The sequence below is a fragment of the Hermetia illucens genome, chromosome 3 (genome assembly GCF_905115235.1).
Source record: "Hermetia illucens chromosome 3, iHerIll2.2.curated.20191125, whole genome shotgun sequence".
In the NCBI taxonomy this organism is placed as follows: domain Eukaryota; kingdom Metazoa; phylum Arthropoda; class Insecta; order Diptera; family Stratiomyidae; genus Hermetia; species Hermetia illucens.
In genome coordinates this window covers 97,815,158-97,842,679 of record NC_051851.1, presented here as the reverse complement: position 1 = coordinate 97,842,679, position 27,522 = coordinate 97,815,158, and the positions used below count along the sequence as shown (strand labels likewise).

Genomic DNA, 27,522 nt, shown 5'->3' with positions numbered 1-27,522 from the left:
GTTAAAAGTGATACGAATGTGTAGTATGTATCATATAATATCAGCTGACGTTGATATCTACACTTGTGATTAGATAAAAATTAATCAATGCAGTCGTAATGGTCAAGGTGACTTGGGGGGAGAAGTTTTTCTGATGACTAGCGTAATAATAGAAAGTTGTTTATCGCGCAGCAGTCGCAGACTTAGAGATACTGCAACAGACTAATATTTCCAACACAACGACAACAGGTATACCGTTGAAATTGAGCTGTTGGTCTCTAAATGATAAGAAACTGGCAAAGAATTAAAAACTGAGTCAGCAGCAATCAAGGTATTAGATACACCTAAAAGAGAAGAACCCAAGCCCAAGATTGTGCTTGAAGGTGATTCACTCCACTTCAAATTCACAAATGATAATATCGATTGTGAAGCGCTAAAGGTATAAACATTGAACTTTCACTTAACCATTCATTATTCCTCATTCTAGTGTACTACTGCGCATTCCAGGATGAGACATGTATTAAATTGAATGAATAGTAGCCAGAATTCTTCCAATTTTATGCTTAGAAAACGAGCATTTAATCGATCGATAAGTGCATTTCTGGAATATCCCATCTTAAACACACTATTTACTTCTAACTAAGCCATTAACCCCTCAGCATGATTTGTTTTTTTTGCATTCTAGACTGAGGGGAGTAACATGAAGGGCCCCCCATTTTCTCTCTTTCCAAATTTAAGACAGGAAGATAGAAATCAAGACTATGCAGTGTTTGATTATTTCAACGTGAACTAGGAACTGAGTAATGAAAAACCGATGATGAACTAACTTCACTGATAATGAAGAATTTGCTGATCATATAAATGAGAATGTCTAAAGCGATAAGCGATAATCTGGGCTTACCAGGGCCTACAAACTTGTAATTTTCAAAACGATGAGTGAAATTTGAAAGAAATTAGCTTGGAATATATATTCCATAAATCCCTATGTGGGGCATAGAACTTTAACCACACCTAGATGCCATCGTTATTCATGATCATCATCAACGGCGCAACAACCGGTATCCGATCTAGGGCTGCCTTAATAAGGAACTCCAAACATCCCGGTTTTGCGCCGAGGTCCACCAATTCGATATCCCTAAAAGCTGTCTGGCGTCCTGACCTACGCTCCATCTTAGGGAGCCTCGTCTTCTTTTTCTACCATAGATATTGCCCTTATAGACTTTCCGGGTAGGATCATCCTCATCCATACGGATTAAGTGACCCGCCCACCGTAACCTATTGAGCCGGATTTTATCCACAACCGGACGGTCATGGTATCGCTCATAGATTTCGTCATCGTTATTGATTTCTGGCAATGTGTTCCAAATCCCTTGACGAATTTCCAAGAAACTTGAATTTTCCCTCCACTATTTGCTATGTTGTTTTAGAGCGACCCATTCGCTGGCCATCTTGGGATAGTCAGTTCTATTGCGTGGCATAACCGGCATGGAGTGGTTGCCCTTTTGATGGAAAGTTGCAATTCTTGAGCAAAATTGATGGTTTCACTACCCCTTTATATAATATTAGCACGGAGAAAACATTGTCTCGGAACAGTGGTGTTGAGATAGGTACATTTTGAACAAAATAGCGAAAGTGGATTTACCGCTGTTAATATGCCAAGTGAAATCAAGTTCTGTGCCACCCACTGTAAAATCAAACTTTCTAAACACACAAACGTTTGACCTTCGATTGCAATGATTGAGAATATTGACTTGGTTGGCGTTCAACTTCAGTCCAACTCTACTTGCTTCCTTCTCCCAGTCCATATCGATTTGGCCAAGGTTCATTAATTGCTGAGGAAGCAAGCAGCATAGTCGAGGTGTTTGATGAAAGATGACATTGTTCATTGCACCCCTCTAAGTCTAGCAAAGAAGGCAGCATGAAGAACGTCACCGATAACAAGAAACAAGTCGGCAAACCGGAAGCTAGACTATGATGTGGTGCTAGCATGAACTTACACAAAACCTTAAAAAGGTTGGGGAGAATTAGATTCTTCTTGAATGGAATTTTAATATTTCACTCGAATGTCAATTATCCTCGTTAATTATGACGTCAGCGTCTTATTTGTATGGCTTAGAATGCTGTTAATTCACACGAAATTGATAAGTTTGAACTGCTATAACTTCGGCGTTAATGGTCAGGTTTTCATGAAATTTAGCACGCATATATGAAATATTGTCCTCTATGCTGGTACAATATTTGGAAGTCCTAGGATGAATTTAAGGGGGGTTTTTCAATAAATTTCTAAAAGTTAGTAATATACTATTATTAAGTTTATTTGACCAGATATCAGAATGTGACATATTTTGAGGCCTAGATTTCATCTAAGCGCACCACCCTGATTTTTTTCGGATTTTTAGGTTGCGTAGTTTCCGAAAGTGAGTGCTGTCTCACTTTAAGAGTGTACATTTTGACTCCCTACTCACGCACTTTGCAATTCATGCTAAACTAATATTAGTTTTTTTTTTTAAATCAGACAAAATTATAAGATCATAGTATATAGTATAGATTTAGGCTAGTATAAATATAACCTTAATGGCTACAGTTGAGCAAACTTGTTAGCGCTGATGAAGGAAACAAGTGGTTCCCGAAATATCGGTATTTGCAAAAATAAACATTTACATCATCATCATCAACGGCGCAACAACCGGTATCCGGTCTAGGTAAACATTTACACCAACGAGAAAGAAACAACAAGTTTTTATTAAGTTTCAAAACTATCCCATTTGTACGTAGCCCGTTATGTATATGCATTTAGCATGTCTGACTACCCACATTAGTGTGATTTGATATTTAATTCGAGTAAATTTACACGGTAAAGTCAACTTTGAGCTACTGTAACTTTGTTGCTGATAGTACGATTTTGATGAAACTTGTAGCATATTATCTTCATATTATATTTTATACTACTACCAACTTTTATAACCCTAGGATTAACTTAAGGGGGGTTTTACTCGATTTCCCCAAAAATATGGTAATATTCTATTATTAACTTAATTTCAGCGGATATCGATATGGAGAGTATTTTGAGGCGTGGACACCATATAGAGGCAGTTTCATGATTTTTTTTCAGATTTTTCGGTTGGGTAGTTCCTCACACTCCCCGCCTTTCTAACAAATCTCAAAACAAATGCCGACTTCGAAAAGTACAAATCGAGACCTTTCATTTGATAAATTATTACACCCCCCTTTTACATGTTTGGGGACCCCCCCCTCTCCTAAATCTAAACGTAGAAGGATATCACTCACTGCATGTCTGGGCGTTCACAGTTCCCACCTTCTCACCAAATTCAGTGTCAATCAGTATAGCCGTTTCTGAGAAAAGTGAGGGGAAGGGGGGGGGGGCAGTATAGGTCCCAGGGCGAAACGTGGGGCGGTACCCACGATGGAGCATAAAACCTGGGAAATGCCCGCTGAACCAACACCAACAGCTCTACTACCAAACCCTATCTCCACCTCCACGTGGTGACCGCTGGGAGCTCTTTCATAACGAAAGCTGCACACGGAGAAGGATGAAGGCGAGCTTCCCGCACCTAAAAACGGGACAAATTGTACCAACTGGTCCTCCAGGTTGGGGGTTGGGTAGGGCTGACAGCCCTACACGGAAAACCGATGTTACGAAGCCACGAAAGGAGCCTCGGACAGGATGGATCTTACAACGACGAACCCGGCAACGACAACGGATTAACGATTTGCGCATTTTCTCATGGGACGTGCGCTCCCCGTACAGAGCTAAAGCTGATGAGCAGCTAGCCGATACCCTGTCCCAATACAGGGCTGATGTAACAGCGTTAAAAGAGATGCGATGGACAGGGACCGGTTTCCTGGAGAAGAGCCGCTACACCATATATTATAGTGGTCATCCAGTAAACCATGTGCTCGGAGTAGGTTTCTTAGACAGCCAAAAAAAGAAACCTGCTATTATCGGCTTTGAAAATATAAGCGAACGGCAAGTATAGAAATATAAGTCTCATTAATGTTCACGCCCCGGCAGAGGAGAATGCAGAGTCGGAGAAGGATACCTTCTACGAGGCAGTAGAAAGAACCCTCGAAGCCTGTCCCAGATATGATATCAAAATCATACTTGGAAATTTTAACAGCTAAGTAGGGAACGAGCCCGTATTCAGGCGATACGTTGGCTCCCATAGCTTACACGAAAAAACAAATGATAACGGACTGCGGATTATTCAATTAGCAGAGTCACATGAAATGGTTGTTGGAAGTACCTGGTTTGCGCGAAAAGCGGTCCACAAACATACATGGGCCTCTCCAGACGGGACCACTTTCAAACAAATTGACCACGTGTTGATCGAACGCCGCCACCTCTCAGCCTTGATGAATGTCAGCACATATAGGGGGGCCAATATAGACTCAGATTACTATCTCGTTGGCATGGTGCTCCGAGCTCGAATAACAATACCACCTAGAATCCCCTCTGACAATCAGGTGAGAGTGAATACTGAAGCCATCCACAACGCAGGACTCCGAGACACCTATAAGAGGGAAATGGATGCCGCAATAACCGCAGTCAACAGAGGACCTGGAGATGAAGCATCAACAAATGATCTTCACAATCACCTGAAGAACGTTATCATGGATACGGTCACAAACATACTTGGCCCCAGCCGCAAAAGGAGTCGGAACGGCTGGTTTGACGATGAATGTAAGCTTGCAACGGAACGGAAGAATGCCGCATACTGAGTAATGTTGCATTCTCAAAGAACGCGGGTACGCGCAGAAACTTATCACGAACTCCGTCGAGCGGAGAAGCGACTTCACAGACGGAAAAAGGAAGCCTGGGAGAAACAACAAGTCTGTGAACTCGAAAAGTTCAGGGAGCAACCGCACCAGGCACGCAAGTTTTACCAGCAGGATGCAGCCTTATACAACCTCCATGCTCATCCTGCCGAGACAAAGGGCGGGGGGATTTCCGACAGAATGGGCATATTAGAGCGATGGGTTGAGTACTTTGATGAGCTACTGAACAATCAGAACATCGGCGAGTTGGAGGTCCCGCCAACTGAAGACGACGGACAAATACTGCCACCACCAAGTTTAGGAGAAATAGTCCGTGCAATTCATTGGCTAAAAAATCATAAGTCGCCAGGAACCGATGGAATTACAGTCGAATTGGTTAAATTTGGAGGCGACCAGCTACACCAAGCGGTTCATCAACTTGTGCTCAAGGTATGGGACAGCGAATCAATGCCTGACGATTGGCAACAATGCGTCTCATAGATACAAAGGGAGATATCACACAGTGCAGCAATTATAGAGGTATCACGTTGCTGAGTACCATCTATAAGATATTCTCCGCTATCTTGCTAGGCCGGATAGCCACATACGCCCAGAACATTATTGGCTCATACCAAAGAGGCTTTACTCTAGGCAAATCAGCAACAGATCAGATTTTCCCTGTGCGGTAAGCGATGGAAAAATTGTTGGAATATGGACAACAGTTGCACCATCTGTTCATCGACTTTAAAGCCGCCTATGATAGCATAGCCAGGGTAAAACTGTACACAGCCATGAGAGAATTCGGTATCCCGACGAAATTAATAAGACTGACTAAGCTGACCCTGACTAATGTGCGAGGCCAGATAAAAGCAGCAGGATCACTCTCAAGACCATTCGACATCAACAACGGTCTACGACAATGGGGTGCCCTATCATGCGTCCTCTTTAACCTGGCCCTCGAGAAAGTGATCCGAGATGCTGAGGTAAATGCAAGAGGTACGATCCTCTTCAAGTCCACCCAACTACAGGCCTATTCTAACGATATCGACATCATGGGAAGAACCACCCGAGACGTACAAACTGCCTTCATCCAGATCGAGCAGGCGGCAATCGGGGCGAGATCTTGGGCTGCACATCAATGAAGGCAAGACAAAATATATGGTGGCAACGTCATTCCGTAGCATCCATAAAGACGAAATCTACTTTACTACGACCATCAGGTTGTGGAGAAAATCCGGCTCAACAGGGATGGGAGGTCACATAATCCGTATGGATGAGGATGATCCAGCCCGGAAAGTCTATAAAGGTAATGTCTATGGTAGAAGAAGACGAGGCAGACCCTGCCTGCTATGGAGGGATGGCGTAGGTCAGGGCGCCAGACAGTTTTTAGGGATATCGAATTGGTGAAGCTCGGCGCAAAACCGGAGTGTCCAGAGTTCCTTACTAAGGCAGGCCTAAACCGGATACCGGTTGTTGATAATGATAGAGGAGTACTTTGCGTGTAAGATATGCGTGACAAATAATATTATATAACATATAATAATTACATGCTCTAACATTGCGAAAGTGTGGTAGGGCGAGTTTATTTGTAAGTGTCATTTACCCTCATGTGGAAGTATATGGTATTGCCGGTCTGAGTGTCCCTATGTATAATTCCTTCATAAAATGGTAGTCTTAAGACGGAACATATATATTATATTTCAAGAGCTTTATATAAATCAATCAATCAACAGTGACCAATCCAGCAGAGAAAGTAATTGCAGGTAAGAGATAGCAGAATGGTGTGAAAAAATATTAAGGTCGAAGTGAGGAGCGCTTTCAACTGTAAACAATGAAACCTGTTATAAGATCTCTAAACCAGCTGGCTGAGCACAAGTATATTTATTTCACCATCAGCGATTATTGCGCAGTTAGGAAGGTCTTGGAACCGGTGAGGTGTTAAGGTTTTGGGGCGGGACACCATGTTGTAAAATCCAAGCTCTATATTAATAAACTCTGGATGCTGGAAAATTTATGCAAACGAGAAAATGGTGAAAGTTGTACCTACGCTTACGGACATGTTCCAAACATTGGAGGACCTAATCCACGAAGGAAGTTACTGCTCACCAGAGTTTATGCATCCATTTATCCACCTGTTTTGGACCAAACCCCACACTTGTTAAAACGTATAAGAGGAAACTTGAACGGTTGAATTCCACAAGCAAGGTGCATTTGAAACTTTAGTTTTTAAGATTTTGTACGAAAGAGAACCTTATTTAAATCGGTTTACTATCTGCCCGTCCGTCCATCTGTGTCTGCCACACATATTTCGCAGACACTGTTGTGGAGCTGTCAATACCCTTGCATGCAGTGATATATCATTTTACGTTGAGTTTAAAGGATTGGAGTTCACATACATGCAAAAGGAAGGTGCAATTTTTTCCACTGAGTTTATCAAATGAAAGTCCTCGATTTGTACTTTACAAAGCTAGTTTCATTGAGATTTATATCGCAACTTTCTGCAACAGCCTAATACTCTAACCACAATCCGGACGTTGTATCTGTTTAGATGGTCTCGATTGTGACCCGCTCGTTCTAAAATGTGGATTTCTTCAATTCATTGGCTTACAAAGAAGAAGACTCACTTTCATATGGCCCAGGGATAGCAGATTAATCAATTGTCAGTGATAAAACTCAAATATTCAATAAATAAAACGTAAAAATTTTTTAAATTTTTTCTCTAAATTTTCAACTGGACGCTAGTTAATCTCAGGATCTGTTCAACCAATTTTAATAAAACTTAGTGCGTTTTATTTGTTAACATATTTTTCAAGTTCTGCCATTTTCTTTTTTAGCAGTTTTCATAAACGCTGGTGAATTGTACATTAGACATCTTACACTTTAAAATTTTCTATTTCAGAAATGCCAGTTTTGATCGCCGATGAGGTACTTTTCGAGGTGCCAATTTTGGACTCTGTGAAATAGCTAAAAGCTGCATGATTATATTTCATAAGAGAGCCGAGAAAAATATTCAAACAAATTGTCTTTTTGGGCCTTCTAATGCAGACAAGCATCTTAAAGGGGATTGTGTATTTCAACTTGGCGAAAATCCAATTTTCGGAATCAGGTAAATAAAATTTTCCTCATAAGTTCAAATTTAAAGTGAACAGAAGACCCCGAGGGTAAACTGACCGCCACTCCATATCTGGATAAAAAATAAGAAATGTAGCCCTTTCTAGGGGAGTATTTCCAGTACTTTGCTTTGAAATTATTGAGCCTTTTTTGTAAACACAAAACCTTATTAAAATCGGTTCAATGTCTGCTTGTCACACCCGATTTACTCAGAAACGGCTGAAACGATTGTTACGAAATTTGGCGACAACATGTGGTCGGTGTGTCCCTTTACATGCAACGAGTGGTGCTACGCGAAAGGAGGGTGTAAATTTTCTTTTCACAGAACATGGTCATGTGGGGTATCAAATGAAAGGGATCAATTAGTACTTTTCGAAATTGCTCTTTTTTCTGATATTGGGTGAAGAAACGTACGGCTAGCGTACGGAAGGTTGCAGTTCAAATCTCGCTGGTGGCAGTGGGATTTGTATCGTGATTTGACGTGGGATACCAGTCGACTCAGCTGTGAATGAGTACCTGAGTCAAATCAGGGTAATAATCTCGGGCGAGCACAATGCTGACCACATTGCCCCCTACAGGCTATCCTGTAGTCTACCGTTACGGTCTTCAATGAAGTGCTCTAACACATTTCAAGGCCTTGATCCAATTGGATTGTTGCGCCAACGATTATTATTATTATGTAGGGGAAATAGGGCACAAAATGTGTGCCCAAAAGTAAAACAGATCTCGTTCTCAGAACATATTCAACCGAAAAATCTGAAAAAAATCACAGTGATGCAACTATATGAAATCTAGACGTCAAAATACATCAAATTCCGATATCTGCACAAATGAAGTTAATAATAATATATAAACCATCTTTTAGAAATTTACCGAAAAGCCCGCTTAATCATCTCAGGAATACAAAATTTAACGTCAGCATAGACGATAATATAGGACATAATCCTGAAAAGTTTGAAGGCAATGCGACTACTATTAAAAAGTTCTAGAAGATCAAAGTTTCGCACTTCAGGTAAATTTATGGCACCCAAGGCATGTATGACGTCACCATCATATAAAGTGAACTTATATGAACGGTGGGGTCGTGAGAACATTTTACTTTTCCTTTTTTGAATTTTTTTAGTCATTTGCATTTCAGTGTCAATTACCCCAGGTAGACATGTAATAATACGTGTGTGCTGGTTACCATCGGTTTTTGATTTATGTACCTAACATATAAATGTATGCTTTTGTGCACGGAGAAAAGTGAATTTAGACGCACACATATATGTATATGCATACATCGTCATGCGGTAATAGAGAATGTTTGTTTATTTAAAGTAAACACAATAATTATGTCGTTGATTTGTACGTACATATGCGAATCTTGGGATTTGGAAAATATGACGGAATATTTTATATTCTTAGCTATGTACGAATGGAAAATCGTGCAAGCGAGTTCCTCACATAAGATGAACACAAAACCTTCATACCCGAAGCGCCCGGCTTCCGGTACCTCGACTTGCTTCTAAAGTAAAGCCGTTAGGAAAATTTCATTAAACAGAAAATGAGAATAATAGTTGAAGAAATAATACTTTAATCGGCGTTTGCTGCATATGTCCACAGTTTCCGATGTGAACTCAGAATGTCTGTATTAATAATTGCCATCTTTCCAAGAATATATACATATGTATGTATGTACAATGTACCTAATATGAACACATACGGTACGAGTGTGTATAACCATAGAAACACGACCTGAGTATAAATCGTAGGAGTCGAAAATTCTCCTCCTAACTTTCTAATTTATAATAATTCCAAATGCCAACTGTAAATTTGGTTCTAGATGCATTTCCGAATTGTTAGTTTTTTCAGGGAAAAACAACTCAAAGCTAAAATTCCGGCTACGAGAATTGGCACATTTGACGTTGTAGAATTCTAATTGTGTTGAATGAATGTTAGGAATATCTACATGAGTATATTTATCGCCATTTTTACAGTATCTGTTGCCTCTTCAAACATTCTCCAATTAGATAATTCTGGTGAACCGTTATAGTGCATATTCCTCTTTCCGAAGAATGTTACCCTAGTGAACCATATTCCCAGCGTGCCGCTATCTAATGCTCTTTGCGTGCAATTGTAAGCTCGACCTTTACTCTATGAATTTCATACCAAAATATTTAATTTATTTAGAAATCGTATGAAACATAGACCTTTCCGCAGAGAGTTCTCATATTTCGAGGGTACTCGAGCGTAGAATATTCATACATATGTACGTTAAATATGAGATAGGCGCGTAGATACATGTGAGTAATTACATTATCAACTAGCAAACTTATCTTATCTATGAGAGGCGTATTTGATACGGAAGAAAACAAAATTGCCTTCGCCCGTACACATGACAGCAAACATATGCCCGTAGGTACGGATGCACAACCGCTATCAGCTAAGCAATAATGAAAAATTAATTTTTGTTGAAATGCGTCCCATGGAATACGACAGTTTAAATGGAGATATAATAGTATACTCACATTAATTGGTTTTCAACTTTTTATTATTTTAACATAACTTAAAAATACACTTGACTGAAAACGATTCATGGTACATAAGTCTATACTAGATGATTTATGTATCTATGGAGATTATCTTTCGGGAATTCTTGCCGTCATGCACGGTTGCGCATCTCACATCTCTCTTATCAAGTTCAAACCTTTTGTTAAGAATGTTTCCGGATGTGATACCTAAAGAGCCTAGGAAATCCCACGCATGACTTTGTACTGAATTTAAACGCCCTCTTTCCCCAATTTGTGAAGTGAGGTGTAAATTATTTTTCCAAATACAACCATATCACCCACAAGCAAAAAAGTGGCAATCCAAAATGTACATCAACTGCGGGTTATTTCGAATTAGATCGTTAGAACTGCGCGTTGAGAAAAAAAAGATATTTTGATGTATGACGTTTTCCTTGTTAAAAGGTGAGGAATACTATATTATTTACATTACAATTGTTGCTGGTATTGTTTACTGGGACCCTATTAATTTTATTTATTTTACTTTTTCCGAGTAATCACAATCTCGCCAGATTTTACCTAATACTATAATAGCACTAACTGCCAAACATTAAGGCTCGGATCCTACCTACTTAAAAGATAAAGGGGTGCGCTGATGGTGGTGGTCGGTGGTAGGTTAGTGCACAATCGAACACGTATGCAGAATAGTGTACATTTGCATGGTTTGAACCAGACTGTGTTAGAGTCCCAGGACATTAAGGTAAGCTGTGAAAGGTTGAGGTACAATACCTGTAGCTGACAACATTATTAGAACTACAATCACTTTCTCGAGGCGCCAAGTTTCTTTGATTTTCCGAGCTAGTGGCTCATAGTTCACCTTCTTCTCCGCGTATTTCCGTTCAATCTTGCTATTATGGCGGATAGCAAATCAATAATATACGCGGAGCGGCCCGATTTGTCAACTAACATCAGGTCAGGCTTGTTGTGCGGTATGTAGTGATCAGCTGGAACTTTCCGCTCCCAATATATGCTATAAGTTATTTTGTACTGCCTGCGGTTCTTATCGGTGAACCAGACATGTTCCCATGATCAGTCCATGTTTGTATCCAAGGTTTTGGTGAACCACCCTACATACAGCATTGTGTCTGCTTGTGTATTGCACCGGTGCCATTACAGTGCAGTCAGAAATGAGATGGTCCAACGTCTCTAACGCCGAACCACAGGGTCATTGGTCGCGTTGGTCGATTTCCACGCACTCTTTTATTAGGAGCTTTTCATAAGCTCAAGTGGCGACCACGTCGTCCTGAATGGAACACATAAATCTCTCGGTCCCAGCAAAGAGCTCCCCATCACACAGTTATCTGTTCGATGCAAAACGACAAATGGCTGTCAAAGACAATTCGCGTGTTTGCGGTGCATTGCCTTGGATTTCCATTCATCGATCCACTCTTGGTCCGATGTCACGTCACTCAGAGGATTGCAAGATCGATCTTTCAAGTTAAGAAGGATCAGCCCACAATCCTCCTCACAATCCTCTGAGTGACGTGATATCGGACCAAGAGTGGATCGATGAATGGAAGTCGAAGGCAATGCACGGCAAACACGCGAATTGTCTTTGACAGCTGCATACAAGGGATTCACCTGCTCTTTGCTGAAAAATTAGCGCGTAGTGAGTCGGTTTGGCGATGACGTACCGCCACGTCAACGACGCCCCTATCCCTGATGTCACGAGGCAGGTTCATCCGTTCCACAGCAGAGTTTGGACGATACTGGTGAATTTGGACATAGTAGTCCGTATCCATCGCTGAACGTTTTTCAGGTCAGTTTTCGTCCACGGCGATATTCCGAATGCATAAGCCAGTGAAGGAGTAGCCAATACATTCAATGCGCTTATTTTATTCTTCCTCGAGAGATGCGATTCCAGCACCAGCTTTATGTGTCGTAGGAATTCAGATAGAAGAGCATCCTTCAGATCACCAACTCGAGTATGAGTCCCTTGCAGAATTTCTAGGTATTTATAGAGCGGTAATGGTTGTAGGAGGTGGAGGTTACCAATACTATGTCTGGCATATGGCTCCTGATGGCCTTTGCGGATGGTTTGGATTCGATGCTTGTCTAATCAAAATTCCATCCGAATATTACGGTTAAACATGTCCACTATTCCCAACAGATTTCTAAGTACATCAAGTGTGTCAGCTGACACTTAGCAAGTAGGCCATATTCTATTGCAAAATCATGCCCTCTTGTATGATCCAGAAGCCATGAAAGGGGGTTTAGTGCCATGCAAAACCGAAGAGATTTGGCATTACCGCTCGTCCTACAACTACCTAGTAGATAATGAATCGGTTGTCCTGCTTTTCGGACAGAATATTGTTGGCATGGAGGGGCGCATTGACCCTTCCACTAATAATGGACAATATGAATTTATAGAGGGATGGTAAGTAAGTAATCGGTCTGGTATCTGCGGGGTTCTGCATGTTGTCTTTCTTAGAGCTAGGTAGGAAGGGTGAAAATTCCTCCGGCCGACTAATGACCTGATTTATTCTATGTGCCAACCGTATTGAATCATGTTCAACAGATCAATTGATGCTAAATTATATGTTAAGACATCTCATATTCTCCAAGAAACATTATATCCGAAAATTGTCAAGTAAGAAAGTGTCGCTTCAATACAACAAACATAAACTCCTTCTATATGTATATGTTTAAGTCAAGAAAAATTGCATGAACGAATTCATAACGTAATTATTAGTTATTATTAGAATATTTTAAGACCATATGTACAGCGACCTGATTTCTTAGTGAGTCAATTCGGAAAACAATAACATAGGTCAATAAATCGTAAATCGACACGAATAGCTACTTTGTAATGTAATGTAATATGACTATCAATGCTTTGCAGAATTTTTGAATAATGTAAATATTGCAATGTAAGACTTTAACGAAATGCAGGTCATTTATTAAGTATAAATAGCATTTAGTGAATTGTACTAAGACAGTGTGACTAAATAATTTAGACGAACATTTTAGTTCGTATTTTTATTTCCACTCTCCCTTACCAAATAATATTGCTTCCTACAAACATGGGGAGCAATATTATCTTACCCGAAAACTTAACTAAGATACCGGAGCGGTACTAAAGAAAAGTTTTCTCAACAAACCGACTGTGTATACTGGCAAACCATATACGCATTTAAAAACGACAATGACATTCATTATTTTAATTAATTTAATGATAGTGTGCTGTATTAGTCTGGTATGGAGTATAAATCTTTTAGCGGTTGTAATTAAAACGCGACTTTATAATATTAAAAGTGTCTTTTATTCAAATTAAAACAAGCGACTACAACACCCTCTATTTTTTTCTTGACTTCTTACCGCCCACTTTGAGAAAGACTCCTTTATACGATGATAACGTCACATATGTCTTGGAGCACAATGAATTTCTGTATAATACAGAAGTTTGACCTTCTATGACTTTGTTAGTAATAGGTAGATTGCTTTCAAACTTTCCAGAGTTGTGCCTTATATTATCATTTATGCCAATGCCAAATTTTGTACTTCAACAATTAGAGCCTAAGGGGGGTTTTCAAGTTAATTTTTAAAATATAGTAATATGCTATTATCAACTTTATTTTAGCAGATATCGAAAGGGGATGCATTTATCGCCTAGATTTTGCATATTATACACTTTGATTTTTTTCAGATTGTTCGGTTGGATAGGTTCTGAGAACGAGACCTGTTTCACTTTTTGGGGTAAACATTTTGAGTCCTCACTCCCTTACACCCCTGCGTTCCACCCAATACCAGAAATAAAATCATTTTCAAAAAGTACTAATTTGGCCCTTTCGTTTGATGAGCTACATGAGCATTTTCCGTGAAAAAAATGCTGCTCCATACTTTCGCATATATGGGGAGCCCCCTTAAAGCCAACAGAACACATATTCTCACCCAATTTCGTGACGATAGCTCCAGTTGTTCCGGAGTAAATTTCGTGTGGTGGACGGACAGATAGACACTGAACCGATTTTAATAAAGTTTTGTTTCACATAAAGTCTTAAAAAGAAGAAGAAGAGTCCTATTTAGGTGAAAAATTCCTCCAACGCTCAAAAGATACATATTGGCGCAAGGTTCTGTTTGGAAGAACAAAACTTTTTTCCACGCAGCACTTGGATTATATAAATGCGGTTTGTGAAAGTCTACACTGAAACACTGTTTTGCAAAACTAATTTAGATTGAGTTCTTTGGGGAGACAAACATTGAAGTCGACTCTGCGTGCAATGGAAAAAGGAACAAGTCGGAAAAGCGGAAGCTAGACGCTTCAGATATGAAAGGTTTTGTGTATTTCTTTTATAAAGAGATTTGGGTGTGCATTTGCAGAGGAGCGCAGATTTGACCTAGTATAACTTTGTTAGTTATAGTGCGATTTTCACCAAATTTGGCAGGATCATGATCTATACTGTAGCCTACATTGCTGCAAAATTTGGTGATTCTACGGTGAACTTAAGGGGGGTTTCCTGTCAATTACTAAAAATTATAGTAATATACTATTATTAACTTTATTTGAACAGGTATCGATATGGAGGGTATTTCGGAGCCTAGGCGCCATATAGTGGCAGCCCCCTGATTTTTTCCAGATTTTTCGGTTTAGTAGTTCCTGAGAATGGGTTCGTTAAAAAAATGACCATTTTCGACCCCCCGCACTCCCCACCTTTTCAGCAAAAGTCAAAACTAATACCGGCTTCAAAAAGTACTAACCGAGGCCTTTAATTTGATACCCCACATGACTATATTTGATGAAAAAAAAATTTACACCCCTTTTTGCATGTATGGGGACCCCTCCTTAAATTCGTCGTAAGAGGATGTAACTCACTATATGCGTGAGCGTTCACAGTTCCCACCTTTCTGCCAAATTTGGTGTCAATCGCTATAACCGTCTCCGAGAAAAATGCGTGTGACGGACAGGCAGACAGACGGACAGACAGACAGACAGTAAACCGATTTTAATAAGGTTTTGTTTTACAAACAAAACCTTAAAAGGGGTCAGTGAAAGGAACTGATTCGAACTTTAGTGAAGCTCTGAAAAGCTGGAGTAAATAACGAAAATTTAAAACCCCTGGATAGTCAAGAGCCTAGTTAAATTTTGAAAAAAATTATAAGAGCAGTTATGTATAGTGGAATTGATGAGGTCATGGTTTCATTTGCTGCAAAATTTATCTACCAAAGTTTTATAAAACCAGCTTAAAAATACATCAGTATTTGAAACTACATTAAACTATCTGAGAATCAATTTATAGATATATGCATGGCAGATGATTGCATGTTCAACTTTACCAATAATGTTTACATATAAACAGGTTGGTAAAGTGCCTTACATTGCTTTCTATTCCACAGACACAGCGTAGGGGTTGAGACCACATTTGAAATTGAATTCCGTTGCTGCCTAGCATACTTTTTTTAATTTGGCCATTCTTGGCGAGGTAGTCATCCAGACAAATTTGTGCCCGAAAAACTAACTAAGAAGACTACATTTCGTACACTGAATGTCATGATGTCACTTACAATTGGGTGACTATCATATCCTGTTCCCGGAAACTAGAACTCTACTTTCTAGTTTTCCTGATGATAAGGTGGCTTACAAATGACGATTTCACATCACAAAAGCATTGTATAATAACTTCGCGACATTATGCACCCCTTTCATTATTATTTTATTATATCATCATCCCCGCACCAGCAGCCAGCAACCAGTAAATTAGGTAATTCCGTTCATGCATTACTTATTTATTGCATCTATTGTGCATAGTTCGTTGCGTATGTTTCAATAGCATTAGGGAGGTATAAGTGCATCTTCATTCTTAGCAGGTGTGGAAAGATCCCACGGGAGAACGAGGAAAAGTACTTATACTAATCTCAGCACACAATGAGGGCGGAAAATAAGACAACGCGACATTGTGAGCATAACATAGAAACGTATGCATGTGCTGCGATATGGATGAATGCAAAAAAGCAAGTGTACATCTAATAAAATATGGAGGGAAATACGATGTTATGTTACGTATTTTGCGGGAGTCTCTTATGCAGATAAATGGAAATAGCATGTAGTTGGCAGAAAAAGCACAACCCTCGCCGATGCATTTATGAACCCGAAGAGGCTTATCATTATAGTATTTCGAAGTGAACATTCATAAAGTTCATGCAGCAACCGTCCAGGCGAAAGAGGGCAAAGTGCTCTTTGGCTTGTGTGCTGCTATGAAAACTGTTCATTTTCATGTTGTCTGGAAAAAGATGAAGCGCTCTTATCATTTCTTAATTGCTTTGCATAGAGAAGCGGCAAAATGCAAATGACAGCAAAGTTTATTTTGATTGCTACCTGGATCACTTTGTTGTTGAATGGTGAAGAGAAAAAGCGTATGGAATGCGTTTTTAGGGGAGAGTAATTTTGCTCGTCGCAGTTGTTGCTACATGGAAATGTAGATAATAACGTGGGATAGGTTCAAAAATAGAATAAGGCAAACGAAAAACAGTGGCTTGGCAAATTTGGTAACAAAACAACAGCATAATGAGCGAAAGTGGAAATAGGGTTTTTAATGTATATCAATTTAATTGCGCAGGTGATGATGGTCGCAATCGCCTACACAGGAAATTGCAGTTGTTCATAAGAGAAAATAGGCCGTGTTCCACAAAATTATGTATATTCATGTTCTCTGTTCATGCACAATCCGGACATTTCTGTATTTCTTATTGTTGGTTTTCCCATTCTACTTTCATTATTCAATACTGTGTATGTGATAAACCTACAACAGCCAAAAGCCACAACAAAAACCCCGAAGACGCAACCAAAATTCGAACACGCAGCATGGAATTTGAGAAGGTAACGTTCAACCACCTCGGACATCACTTAAGGGGGTCATCCTATATGAAGGCCGTTTTTTCACCTTTTTTGGAAATTTTTTGTGAAGAAGTGGATAAAGGGGGGAAGTGGTAAGGGGTCATCCCGTGTGTCGGATCCGAAGAATCGATTTTTTTTGGCATCAATTGTATTTAGATATAGTGTAAAATGTATGTGTAATGGGGTCATTCAGAATTTATAGTGTTAAACACGTGATAAGTCACATGTTAGATTTATGTCGATCGCTGTACTAAAGCTCGTATTTGTCGGTCGGAATGACGTTCGAATTACTTCGCTAAAAGGACAAGAATTGAAGCCAAGGCCGTACATGTGATTCTTCAAGAAACCTATGGTTTATGGACTAGGTATAGCAGATTAATTGTCAGTTAAGGTTTTATGGCTAAAAATCACATTCTACTTTTTAAATGCGTTTTTCTCGAAACTGCATGTTGAAAATCGGCTGCCACCATAGCCCAAAATCTATCCAACCAAATTCTTTGAAATTTTCACGACTTATTCAGAATATATTTCTACGGTCCGCAAACAAGGATAATTGCGATTTATTCAGTAGTTTTTTTATTTATTGAAGAAGCCGTAAAAAAACGCCAAACTTCAAAAAAAAAGTTTAACAAGGCACCAAAAATTTAGTTTTTAATATTTTTTAATAATCTTAGTTTGTGGTCTGTAGTCAAGTATGTATGTTAAAATGCCATTTACTTTTTTCTCTAAGATGACCGCCGCGCCCTCTAGCGTGGCAGCAGAAAAACACCTTTTTTAGAGATGGGTGTATAAATTGCTCTGTATTTCAAGAACAAACTTTTTAATCGGGCTGGAAAAATTACTATGCACGCTCAAGATATTATTAAACCTATGGCGAAAAATTCGTATTTGTATCTTTCTTCAGTTCTTCACAAAAAATTTCTAAAAACGCCAACAAAAAACGACCTTCACACAGGATGACCCCCTTAAAGAAAAAAGTAAACAGCGTTTCAACATGCAGACTTAATTACAGTCCGTAAGGATTATTAAAAAATATTAAAAGCTAAATTTTTTGTGCCGTGGTAAACGTTTTTTTTGTGAATTTTGGTGTCTTTTTAAGGCTTCTTTAATGAATATAAAAAAAACTACTGAATGAATCGCAATTATCCTAGTTTGCGGACCGTAGAAATATGTTTTCGTGAAAATTTCAAAGAAGTTAGATAGGTTTTGGGCTATGGTGGCAGTAGATTTTCAATATGCAGTTTCGAGAAAAACGCATTTAAAAAGTAGAATGTGATTTTTAGCCATAAAATATTAACTGATCATTATAGCAGATTAACCTAGTCCATAAACCTTAGGTTTCTTGAACGAATACGTGTACACCCTTGGCCTCAATTCTTGTCCTTTTAGTGAAGTCATTCGAACGTCATTCCGACCGATAAATGCGCGCTTTATTATAGCGATCGACATAAATTTGGCATGTGACCTATTACGTTTTTAACACTATAATTTCCGAACGACTCCGAATATCAAAAAATCACTTTGCCCATATATTCTACACAATATCTAGATACAATTGATGCCAAATAAAGATTCGATTCCTCGGATCCGACACACGGGATGACCCCCTTAAGCCTTTGATGTTGAGGCGACCAACAATTACCCCGAGTTGACTTTGTTCACGGGCTGTAATAACATTTGGGGAAATTTGGCTAAGGTAATCAACCAGATCAACCCATACCTAAGTGCAGATCCAGCAGCTATTGTATCCAGCAGTTAAGGTGTTAGGGCACAAAAGAATTGTGCTCTCGCCTTAAATTTGTATCGTGCAAGAAAATCATTGGACATGTGCGCCGTTCCGCCCATCCCAATGGGACTTGCATCAATGTTTTCATCAATACATGCAACTACCGTTCTTTCTGAATGACATTGTAATCATTTGTTCATTTATCATGTTGATAAATTCACAACTGAAAAAAAAAACGAATTTGGCACAACAGTACTATCTTTGCGAAATTACAGATCAAATAGAAGTTCACATTGCACTCTACACATGACCCACTTTACATTTGCGAAAATGCTTATATTCTTCGGAGGTATAATTCCTAAAAAACCCATGCGCATGTTTATCATGCAATGGAATAGCTTTTCAATTTCTTTACTGGGACACCTTCCAGCACGGGGAAAAATATTCTTTGCAAGATTTCTGGCCTGTGCTGTGATGTTTGTACTAATCTGGAATGCCTGCAACTGGAACGTATGAGTACTTTTGTCTGTTGCTGCGAATTGTATGAATAGTCTTATAGTAAATGTATGGAACAATTATTTTGTGTCTGACACGTTAGGTGCGGGATTGTATGAATACGATTTTTGTAGTGAATATGTTTTTAATAATATCAAAATTGGATCTGGTTTTAAAATTGAGCAGCCAATGTATATATATAGTGTGGTGCATCATGTTGAATTTTGAGTGTATTTCTCTCACATAAACATCAAAAATCTGACGCCTTATGTGTCTACAGGTGGGGAACTTACCTTGAAATGTTCTGTGCATCCCCTCCGCTTCCTCATTGAAGGATGGACACGTATCATCTGGAAGAATCTCTATTGTGTACATATGCCCAGGTAGCGAATTCCCAGTCAGAATGCTCACAATCCTGCAAGTCTTCCTGCTTTTCGACAGGATAAACTTTGCAGTATTTTTTTTTGTTTTTGAAAGAGAAAATTGGGTTTGTTTTACAGCAGGGGAAAAGTGCACTTGTCATTTTTATTCGAGAGGTTAACTCCTTCTCCAGAACCCTGTTCTATTTTTGAGCCATCGGTGTAGAAGACCTCAGTATATCCTGGCAGTCATTCCTCTGAATCCCAGTTTTCTCTTAGTTTCAAGATCTTCTACTGAACAGATGAGAATCAGGAGGCATTACGAAAACTGGATTCAGTTCTCCCAATAACTCTTCCAATGCTCTGTGTCCCCACGTCCATTGTTTCCCTATAGATCTAATCGAATTAGTCTATGAGCTACGCTCATTGCAGTGTTCTGAATAAACAAATCCAAGAGCTGCAAATTAAATAATGCATTTAGTGCTGCACCAGATGTCGTGCTCGTGGCACCGGTAATACCCAGATCTAGAGTTCTCTGCAGTGTGGCTAGTTTTTAGCGAAAATTTTTTTGATTCACCTTAACCCACCACACTACGGATGAATAAGCGAATATCGTTCTAATGACGGCAACATATATTTACATTACTAACTGAGATCTAAGTCCCCATGTCGAAGCAGACGTCTGCCTACATTGCCCATAGTCTGTGAGAGCTCATTTCATCTTTTCCTCTACATTTTTGTTTCAAAGGAGCAACTCATCACACGCTGCCTCACCTCTGCCCTGGGAACAGCGTGACCGAAGTGGCTCGCAGATGTTATACGCTCCCTTTTATAATTCGCAAAACACGACAAGGGTGCGAGCAGTGTTCAACGTAAATCCGTCCGTCAGTGTGTACCAAAGCTTGGCTGGAGCTAGACAATTTTTGTTTGAGGATTTGGAGGAATGAACTAGCACAATCACCTCATCTGCATAAATTTCAGCGGGTATTGGAAGACTTTGCCGTTCGCATAGTAGTGAGTCGATCAACATACTCCACAGAAGTAGCGGCACGATGGTTGAGGGGGTGGAGCGTCAGCTCTCTAACCTTGCTGTTCAGGGTTCAAATCCCAGTTGTTATGGGTGTCTGTGTTCGCCTTGCCTTTGTCTCGTTGTTGTGTAGCTTATCACTTGCACAGCGTAAAGTGTGATCAAGGAGAATTTGACTGCGTGAATATCCTATAATCCACCAAGCAGTGAATAGGAAACACTATGTTCTGGTAGCATCACAGAGCTTTTGGAAAGGCGCACAGTCGAATGCGCCTTCAATGTCAACGAACACCCTATCGCATAGATCATATATCTTTGAAACCAAAGAGTGAAGAGCAGACTCACAGGACTTTCCATGCTGGTAAGCGTGTTCGTTTTCATTTAGTGGGTGCGACCTTAGCGCCTTTGAACGAATATGACGCTCAACTAGTCTCTTCAGACATTTCAGCAAAAATTATGGCAAGTTGGTTTGTTGAAAGTTCCTTGGAAGAATCTCTTAACCTTCTGCTAGGAGGTAAGCACGTAGTCCAGAGAAAGACATCCTTGAAAAAGATTTCTTAGAAGTTGCTCTAAGTGCTCTATATATTCCTTTAGCATCGCTGGATAGATGCATCCATATCTTGGTGATCCAAGAATCGAAATGGCTTCGCTGCGGGATTAATGAGTTGCGGACACACATGAGTTCTATTATGAGAGAATGAACGGAACGCAGAGAATTTAACATTGCCATCATATGAGAAGTTTAAAAATTAGAACCAACCCTGATGTAATTTTTAGAGACGATGCACTAAGGCAGCCGATTTTTGGCCCGGCTTAAAAACACAGCGGTCGAAGTGCCATCTGTTATTTGCCCCAATTAGCTATCAAAGCAGGATGCAAGCGCACTTAGCTGCCCTGAAAGTTCGCATTTGTTAGTTTTTATGTGATTGTTAAGACTCAATTCCAAGAAGCTTTTTAACCCTCTGCTGATCTAAATCAATCCCAGACCAATGCGGCATTCGAAGGGGTACATTGTGCTAGCAAAAGGTTTAGTGTCTTACAAAGCGTAAGGTGCTTCAGGGTATGACTACCGTCCGGTAAGGAGGCAGGAGAGCTGCTCTTCAATGACTGCGTCCCAGTCTCATTTGTATAAACAAATTAATTAATTTAGAACGAGCTAGCTTCAATTGGAATGAAAATCACAAAAATCCCCTATATCTACAGCAACCGATTATTGTTCCCTATGTATGTATGTACAAAATTGTAGTGAAAATGAAGATGCTATCATATAGATATACCTAGTAAATACAGGAATCTTATTATCTTATTATGTAATGAAGTAAACTCCTAAATTACAATGATTACAACCACATTAAGAAGCTTAACTTAAATTCAGATCATCGTATTGTATTTCAAATAACACCCTCTTATTCATAGACTTCCAACTAAAGAATGTGGACATCCAGCCGATCCAATCGATTTCTGTTGCGCTTCCAGGGGAAGTTTTGGCATTGCCAGTGCACTTGCAGACCCTAGGGGTTGTACATTGATAGGTCAGCAGAAAGGTATGCTGTTGGCACGTTATCATGTGTTAGGCTATGAAGTGGGCACAAACTAGTTACGTGTCGTCAGTTTTTCAGTTTAGTATTCAAGCTAGATACTTTGGATGAATTGTCTTTACAGAATGTAGCAAACCATGAGTACAAATTTCAGTTTCTGGGTGATTTACTTTTATTGTTATTCATCTCGTATGATGGGGATTAAAGACAAGAGAGGGTAGGGTTTTCAAAGCAATGCAAACAAAAGCTTGCTGCATTTGCTAATGGATTGTTCGGGCACACAATGATCAGGTAGAAAACTTCAGGTCACTGAACTATTACCACTTCCCTCTGCTGGTATGATAATGACAGACAGATTTATCTGTGAAATGTTCTTTTTACTTCCAATATTTTACTGATGTACTTAGTGATATACTATATGCTTTACTGAATGAATCTTGTAATGACAGTAGACTCAACTAATCTTAAAATGGATTACCTGGACCTGAAAAGATTTAATTCTATGAATAGGTGCGTATGAAGTTCTATGAATGTTGATAAAACCTAATGATACATACAGTATGTATATTGTAACAATAATATGTATAATGTAGATGTATAATACCGAACTCCAATGATCTATCAGTGATTGTTCTGCACGAACTTAAGATAGATTGTCTGTATACTTCCAGAGTTCTAAGAAAATCCTCCCTGAATTTCACAGTGGCTAATCCATAATACGATTAAATCCACTGAACACAAGAAAGCCCCAAGAAAAAATCCTCTAATTATTATATATTTCTTTGGCTCTGGAAGTATGGAATAATAAAATTTCGTATAATTTTGTGGCTGGAAACTTAGAGTACTTGCGGATTTGCGGGGCTACTGTTCGTTTACAGTAGTAATTCCAAGGCATGAAAGTCATGCAATGCTGCACGAAATATTTCGCTGGGCACAGTTAGGTTGCCATTGCGTGCCCTTTTTGTCTAGCTCCATGGAGTGACGATTCAGCAAATTCGTGCTGTGTACTTGTTAAAACCATCAACAACGGATCAAGGTCTATAATTTTCATTACTACGGAACTTGTTGTGGCATGTATTCTTCCTGGTGGTGCCCATTTTGACCATTACTCCCCCGCTAAGTAACTCAAAATATTGTCGTGCTGAAAGAACGGAGCCTGTGGTGTGTTCGTACGAAAGTAGTAACATATTACTGGACCCACTCGTGATGAGCTACTATTCGCATGTAATACGTACAAAGTGCTTTAAAAATGTTCGCAACGAATTCTTAGTTTGACTCTGTGACAATTTGGCCGGAGACCACAACATTTAATGTTTTCACAGACTGTGCGTGACGCAGGACCCTTGTCCTTCTACATAGCCCGCCGGATAAAACGTAAAAGTTTGCGGATGTAATGAGCCATGAAAAATGAAATAAATGGACAATAAAAATAGTTAATAATGCCGCCCTAATAATGTGGGTATTAATGGGATCTACTTGGCTGGGAATATAATAATTACGGATGTGCGTGTATACTTTGAATGAGTTCTTCTGAAGTTGAGTACTATTTAGTTTAGTTGATGTTTGAAAATGTTACGTTTACCTACCTATTCCCCTCAAGTATGAAAATCCGCTGTGTATCAATATTCTTCTTCATATACTACAGCAGATAAAGGTTCATATTGTTGTCGAAAAGAAGTCAATTGAAGTGAAATGGCTTAGGAATTGTTTTCAGGAATAATGGCAATCTACACCTTCCTTAAGCTTCTTGAGGAAGTGGGAATTTCTGCGGATAATCTAGCCTTTGTAGTTGTGGTAAATTTTCCGTATCTGACTGCACTGGCGCAATTCTGCAAGTAATCAATATTTAATGCCGCCAGAAGGTACGCATGGAAAATGCCAGGAAGTCTGAATTAATAATCTTCACTAAGAATGCTAAGTGTGGCAGCTACATGCTGTCAACTTTTAGAGGGAAGGTCATCCAAGCACTCGCGAAATTCAGTAAAAATTTACATGAGTAGTTAACGGATTCGGGAGCCAGAATAGTCACATCTGAAAATTGAAAACGGACAGTCCACCACAAACTCCACAAATTAGGAATTTGTTATGAAATGTTTGAGCTATGAATGTTTTTCAAGTATGTAGAAAAAAGAAAATGCTCCTGGGAATTAACATGGAAAAGGAAAAGGGCGACATGTCCGTGACTAGGCCTGATTTCTGTGAATTATTACAGCAGATAGTAGCATTAACAACCTCGAACTTTGTTACAAAAAGCAAGTCCGAAACGGGAAGTTACGTGCTTCAAAAGTGAAAAGTTTTATGGGTTCCTAATTTAAAAACACTCAGAACCTTCGACCTATCGACGCGGCTATAAGGGATAGAGAATCCACTGGCAAAGAAGTCGTGCAATAATCGATTCTTTAAAAATATGGAAAACTATTGATGGGAGTACAGAAAGCCGTCCAATTTCATTATACTAGTATTCTGAGAAGGAGTATGCGCAAAAGAAACAGATGAAGAGTGCGAATGCGGAAAGGTAGAAGAAAGAACCGCCGATCATGTTATTCTTATCTCTAAGAATCTCCTGAACGAATATCCAACGGAAAGCTAAGGACGACTCCGAATCTGAAGATATAGGGGTGGCTATGGCTAATATAAAGATGACAATAATGATGACATCAACGGACGTTAGACATGCAAAGCAGATTTACGAATATTTTAAGAGAGGTAGTACGCGTAAATTGACAATAATGGTATGTAAAGATCAGGCCGAAGGCACTACCAAAGGGGAGCTTCATAGTTATTTCCATCAGCAGGAAATGTAGGACTTTACTGAAAGGTGGAGCCACAAAGTTAAAGCGACAAGGTAAAAGTTTGATAGATCGTCTGTAGGCTCCGAGAAAAGCTAATTACCGCTAGGTGTTTTAGATGACTGGAGTACACTATCTGGTTAGGACTTATAAAAGCGCCAAAGATAGGTGAATTACTGTTAAAGGTGTAGTGGAAGAGATCACTTCCTAAAAGACAGCGAAAAAAAATCGGCCTGCAAAAACTGTAAAGGGACAGGCGAGAAGGACAATACGCAGACTGGCGGAAACCGTTTATGTCCACTATACAGGAAAGTATTAAATTGCAATCAGTGCAAAGCCGAACAAGACCAGTCGATTTAGTGCTTAGAATGGATGCAGACATATAGTATGTATTAGTGAGCCCTACAAATTCCCTACTGGATAACTCTATCTGAGCTGCAGATAAAACTGTGCAGGGTGTTATTTGGTTGTACGGAAGGTACTTTTGCCAACAGCCCCTAGCAACCTCAAAAGTGGTATTTGTCAAAGTGTATTTCCGAATAGCACAGTTGGGGACTGTAAATTATTGTCAAAGGTGTTGGTAGTAGAGTCCAGAAACATATCACCCATTATCATTACCGGCAGTGTAGGGTCCCTTCCTAAAACAAAAACCGGCAGAGTATAAGGGAGAGGGAGTGCTTTTAGCAGGCGAAGGGAAGAGAAACTCTCTAAAATCCAGAAAAGTGTTCGATTTTGAAGAAAGACTAGCATTTCAAGGGCACCTCTTCGCGGTAAATAAAAAGGCGACAGAGGCATTCGTCTTCTCATTGCGCATCACGTCAAATATTGGGTCAAAACAAAAGAGTTGCTGTTATGCCAAATGGTTACTTTGGTGTTGTTGTGTACAGCACCGTCTGGGGATAATTTGGCATTGACATAATCGAAATGAAACATCTGTGCAAGTATGGGATAACGGATTGCGCGGAATATGGACTATTCGTGTATTCCGCCACATGGGTTATCTGATGAAGGAAATAGGTTACATTGAAAAAAGAACGTGAACATAGCGGCTGATCACAAAGATTGGCTCTTGATTGATGTGCAAATTATTACCACATCTCGGCTACGACAGTTATTTACCAGGTGTACGTGGTAAGTTTTTCTGGGGTGTTTTCACGGTATGGCGATGTATGTTTAAAGGCATATATTTTGAGCTAACTATAATTATTGTGTAATCAAATTTTATTGCCAGTCAAAAATATTAAAATTTGAGTCAAGTAACTTGCACAGGCACCAGGCGAAAAGTCATAGGCGAAATTTTCTTTCAACGTCAAAAGCAAACGCCACCTGAATCTCAAACATGGAAAATCAAGGATTGATTTAGAGCAGCCATCAGCATCGATCATTTTGAAAAAATGCCCATGCTCTGTGTTTGGTAGAACTAAACCAGACTATTTGTGTTGTGTTATAAGTTGTTGAAACAGCAGATTATCGCTTGAACCGTCCAATGATCAAAAATCGACCTGATTATCAAAAAGACAAAAGAAGATAATTTTTTCACGACCATGCACCAACTTTCATTTCATTGCCAGAAAGATGGCAAGAAGCTAGCGATAGCCGAACCTAACCATTTTTTTCCTCAACATCGTCATCAAAGACGAAACGCTTGCCTTAGAAAGGAACTCCAGACATCCAAGTTTTATGTCGAGGCTCATCAATTCGATATCCGTAACTATTTCGGATCCTAGATTCCTAGATAATTCTGTCTCAGGCGAGATCTACCAGTTTTTTTCTACCATAGATATTACCCTTATAAACTTTCCGGGCTGGATCACTCTCCTCCATGCATGCAGTGATCCGCCCAACGCAACTTATTTTGCTGTACTTTATCCACAACCACATGGTCTGAGACAAGGGGATGTCCTATCATGCGTCCTCTTTAACCTGGTAGTGGAAACAGGGATTCGTGATGGTGACGTAAAAGTAAGGGGCACAATCCTCTTCAAGTCCACCCAACTACTAGCCTATGCAGACGACATCGGCATCATGGGAAGGCGTACAAACTGCCTTCATAAAGCCCGAACAGGCGGCGTGGAATCTTGGGGTGCACATCAATGAAGGCAAGACAAAATATATGGTGGCAACGGCAGCATTAAAAACCAATCAACCAACAACATCTAACCCTACTGGGAAGAAAAAAGATAGGAGACAATCCGCGAAATCCGCGCACGGTTGTTGTCAGCCAACAGTGCCTACTTCAGCTTACAAAAATTCTTCCGCTCAAAACATCTTAACATAGGATCTGAGCTTTTACTGTACAAGACTTGGATCTTGCGAGTTGTTATGTATTTCTCAGAGACTT

General features: G+C 39.6%; 1 protein-coding gene across 3 annotated transcripts in view; it reads right to left on the bottom strand.

Annotated features, from left to right (window-relative positions):
- LOC119651153 overlaps positions 1–27,522 on the bottom strand; it is a 414,598-nt gene that overhangs the window by 71,191 nt on the left and 315,885 nt on the right. For 2 of the 3 annotated variants that reach the window (XM_038054561.1, XM_038054563.1), the window contains one exon: positions 22,871–22,876. The exons of the other annotated variant lie outside the window; for it this stretch is intronic. In XM_038054561.1, the coding sequence (XP_037910489.1) occupies positions 22,871–22,876 (6 nt within the window). The remainder of the gene's footprint in view (positions 1–22,870; positions 22,877–27,522) is intronic. 3 annotated transcript variants of the gene reach the window in all.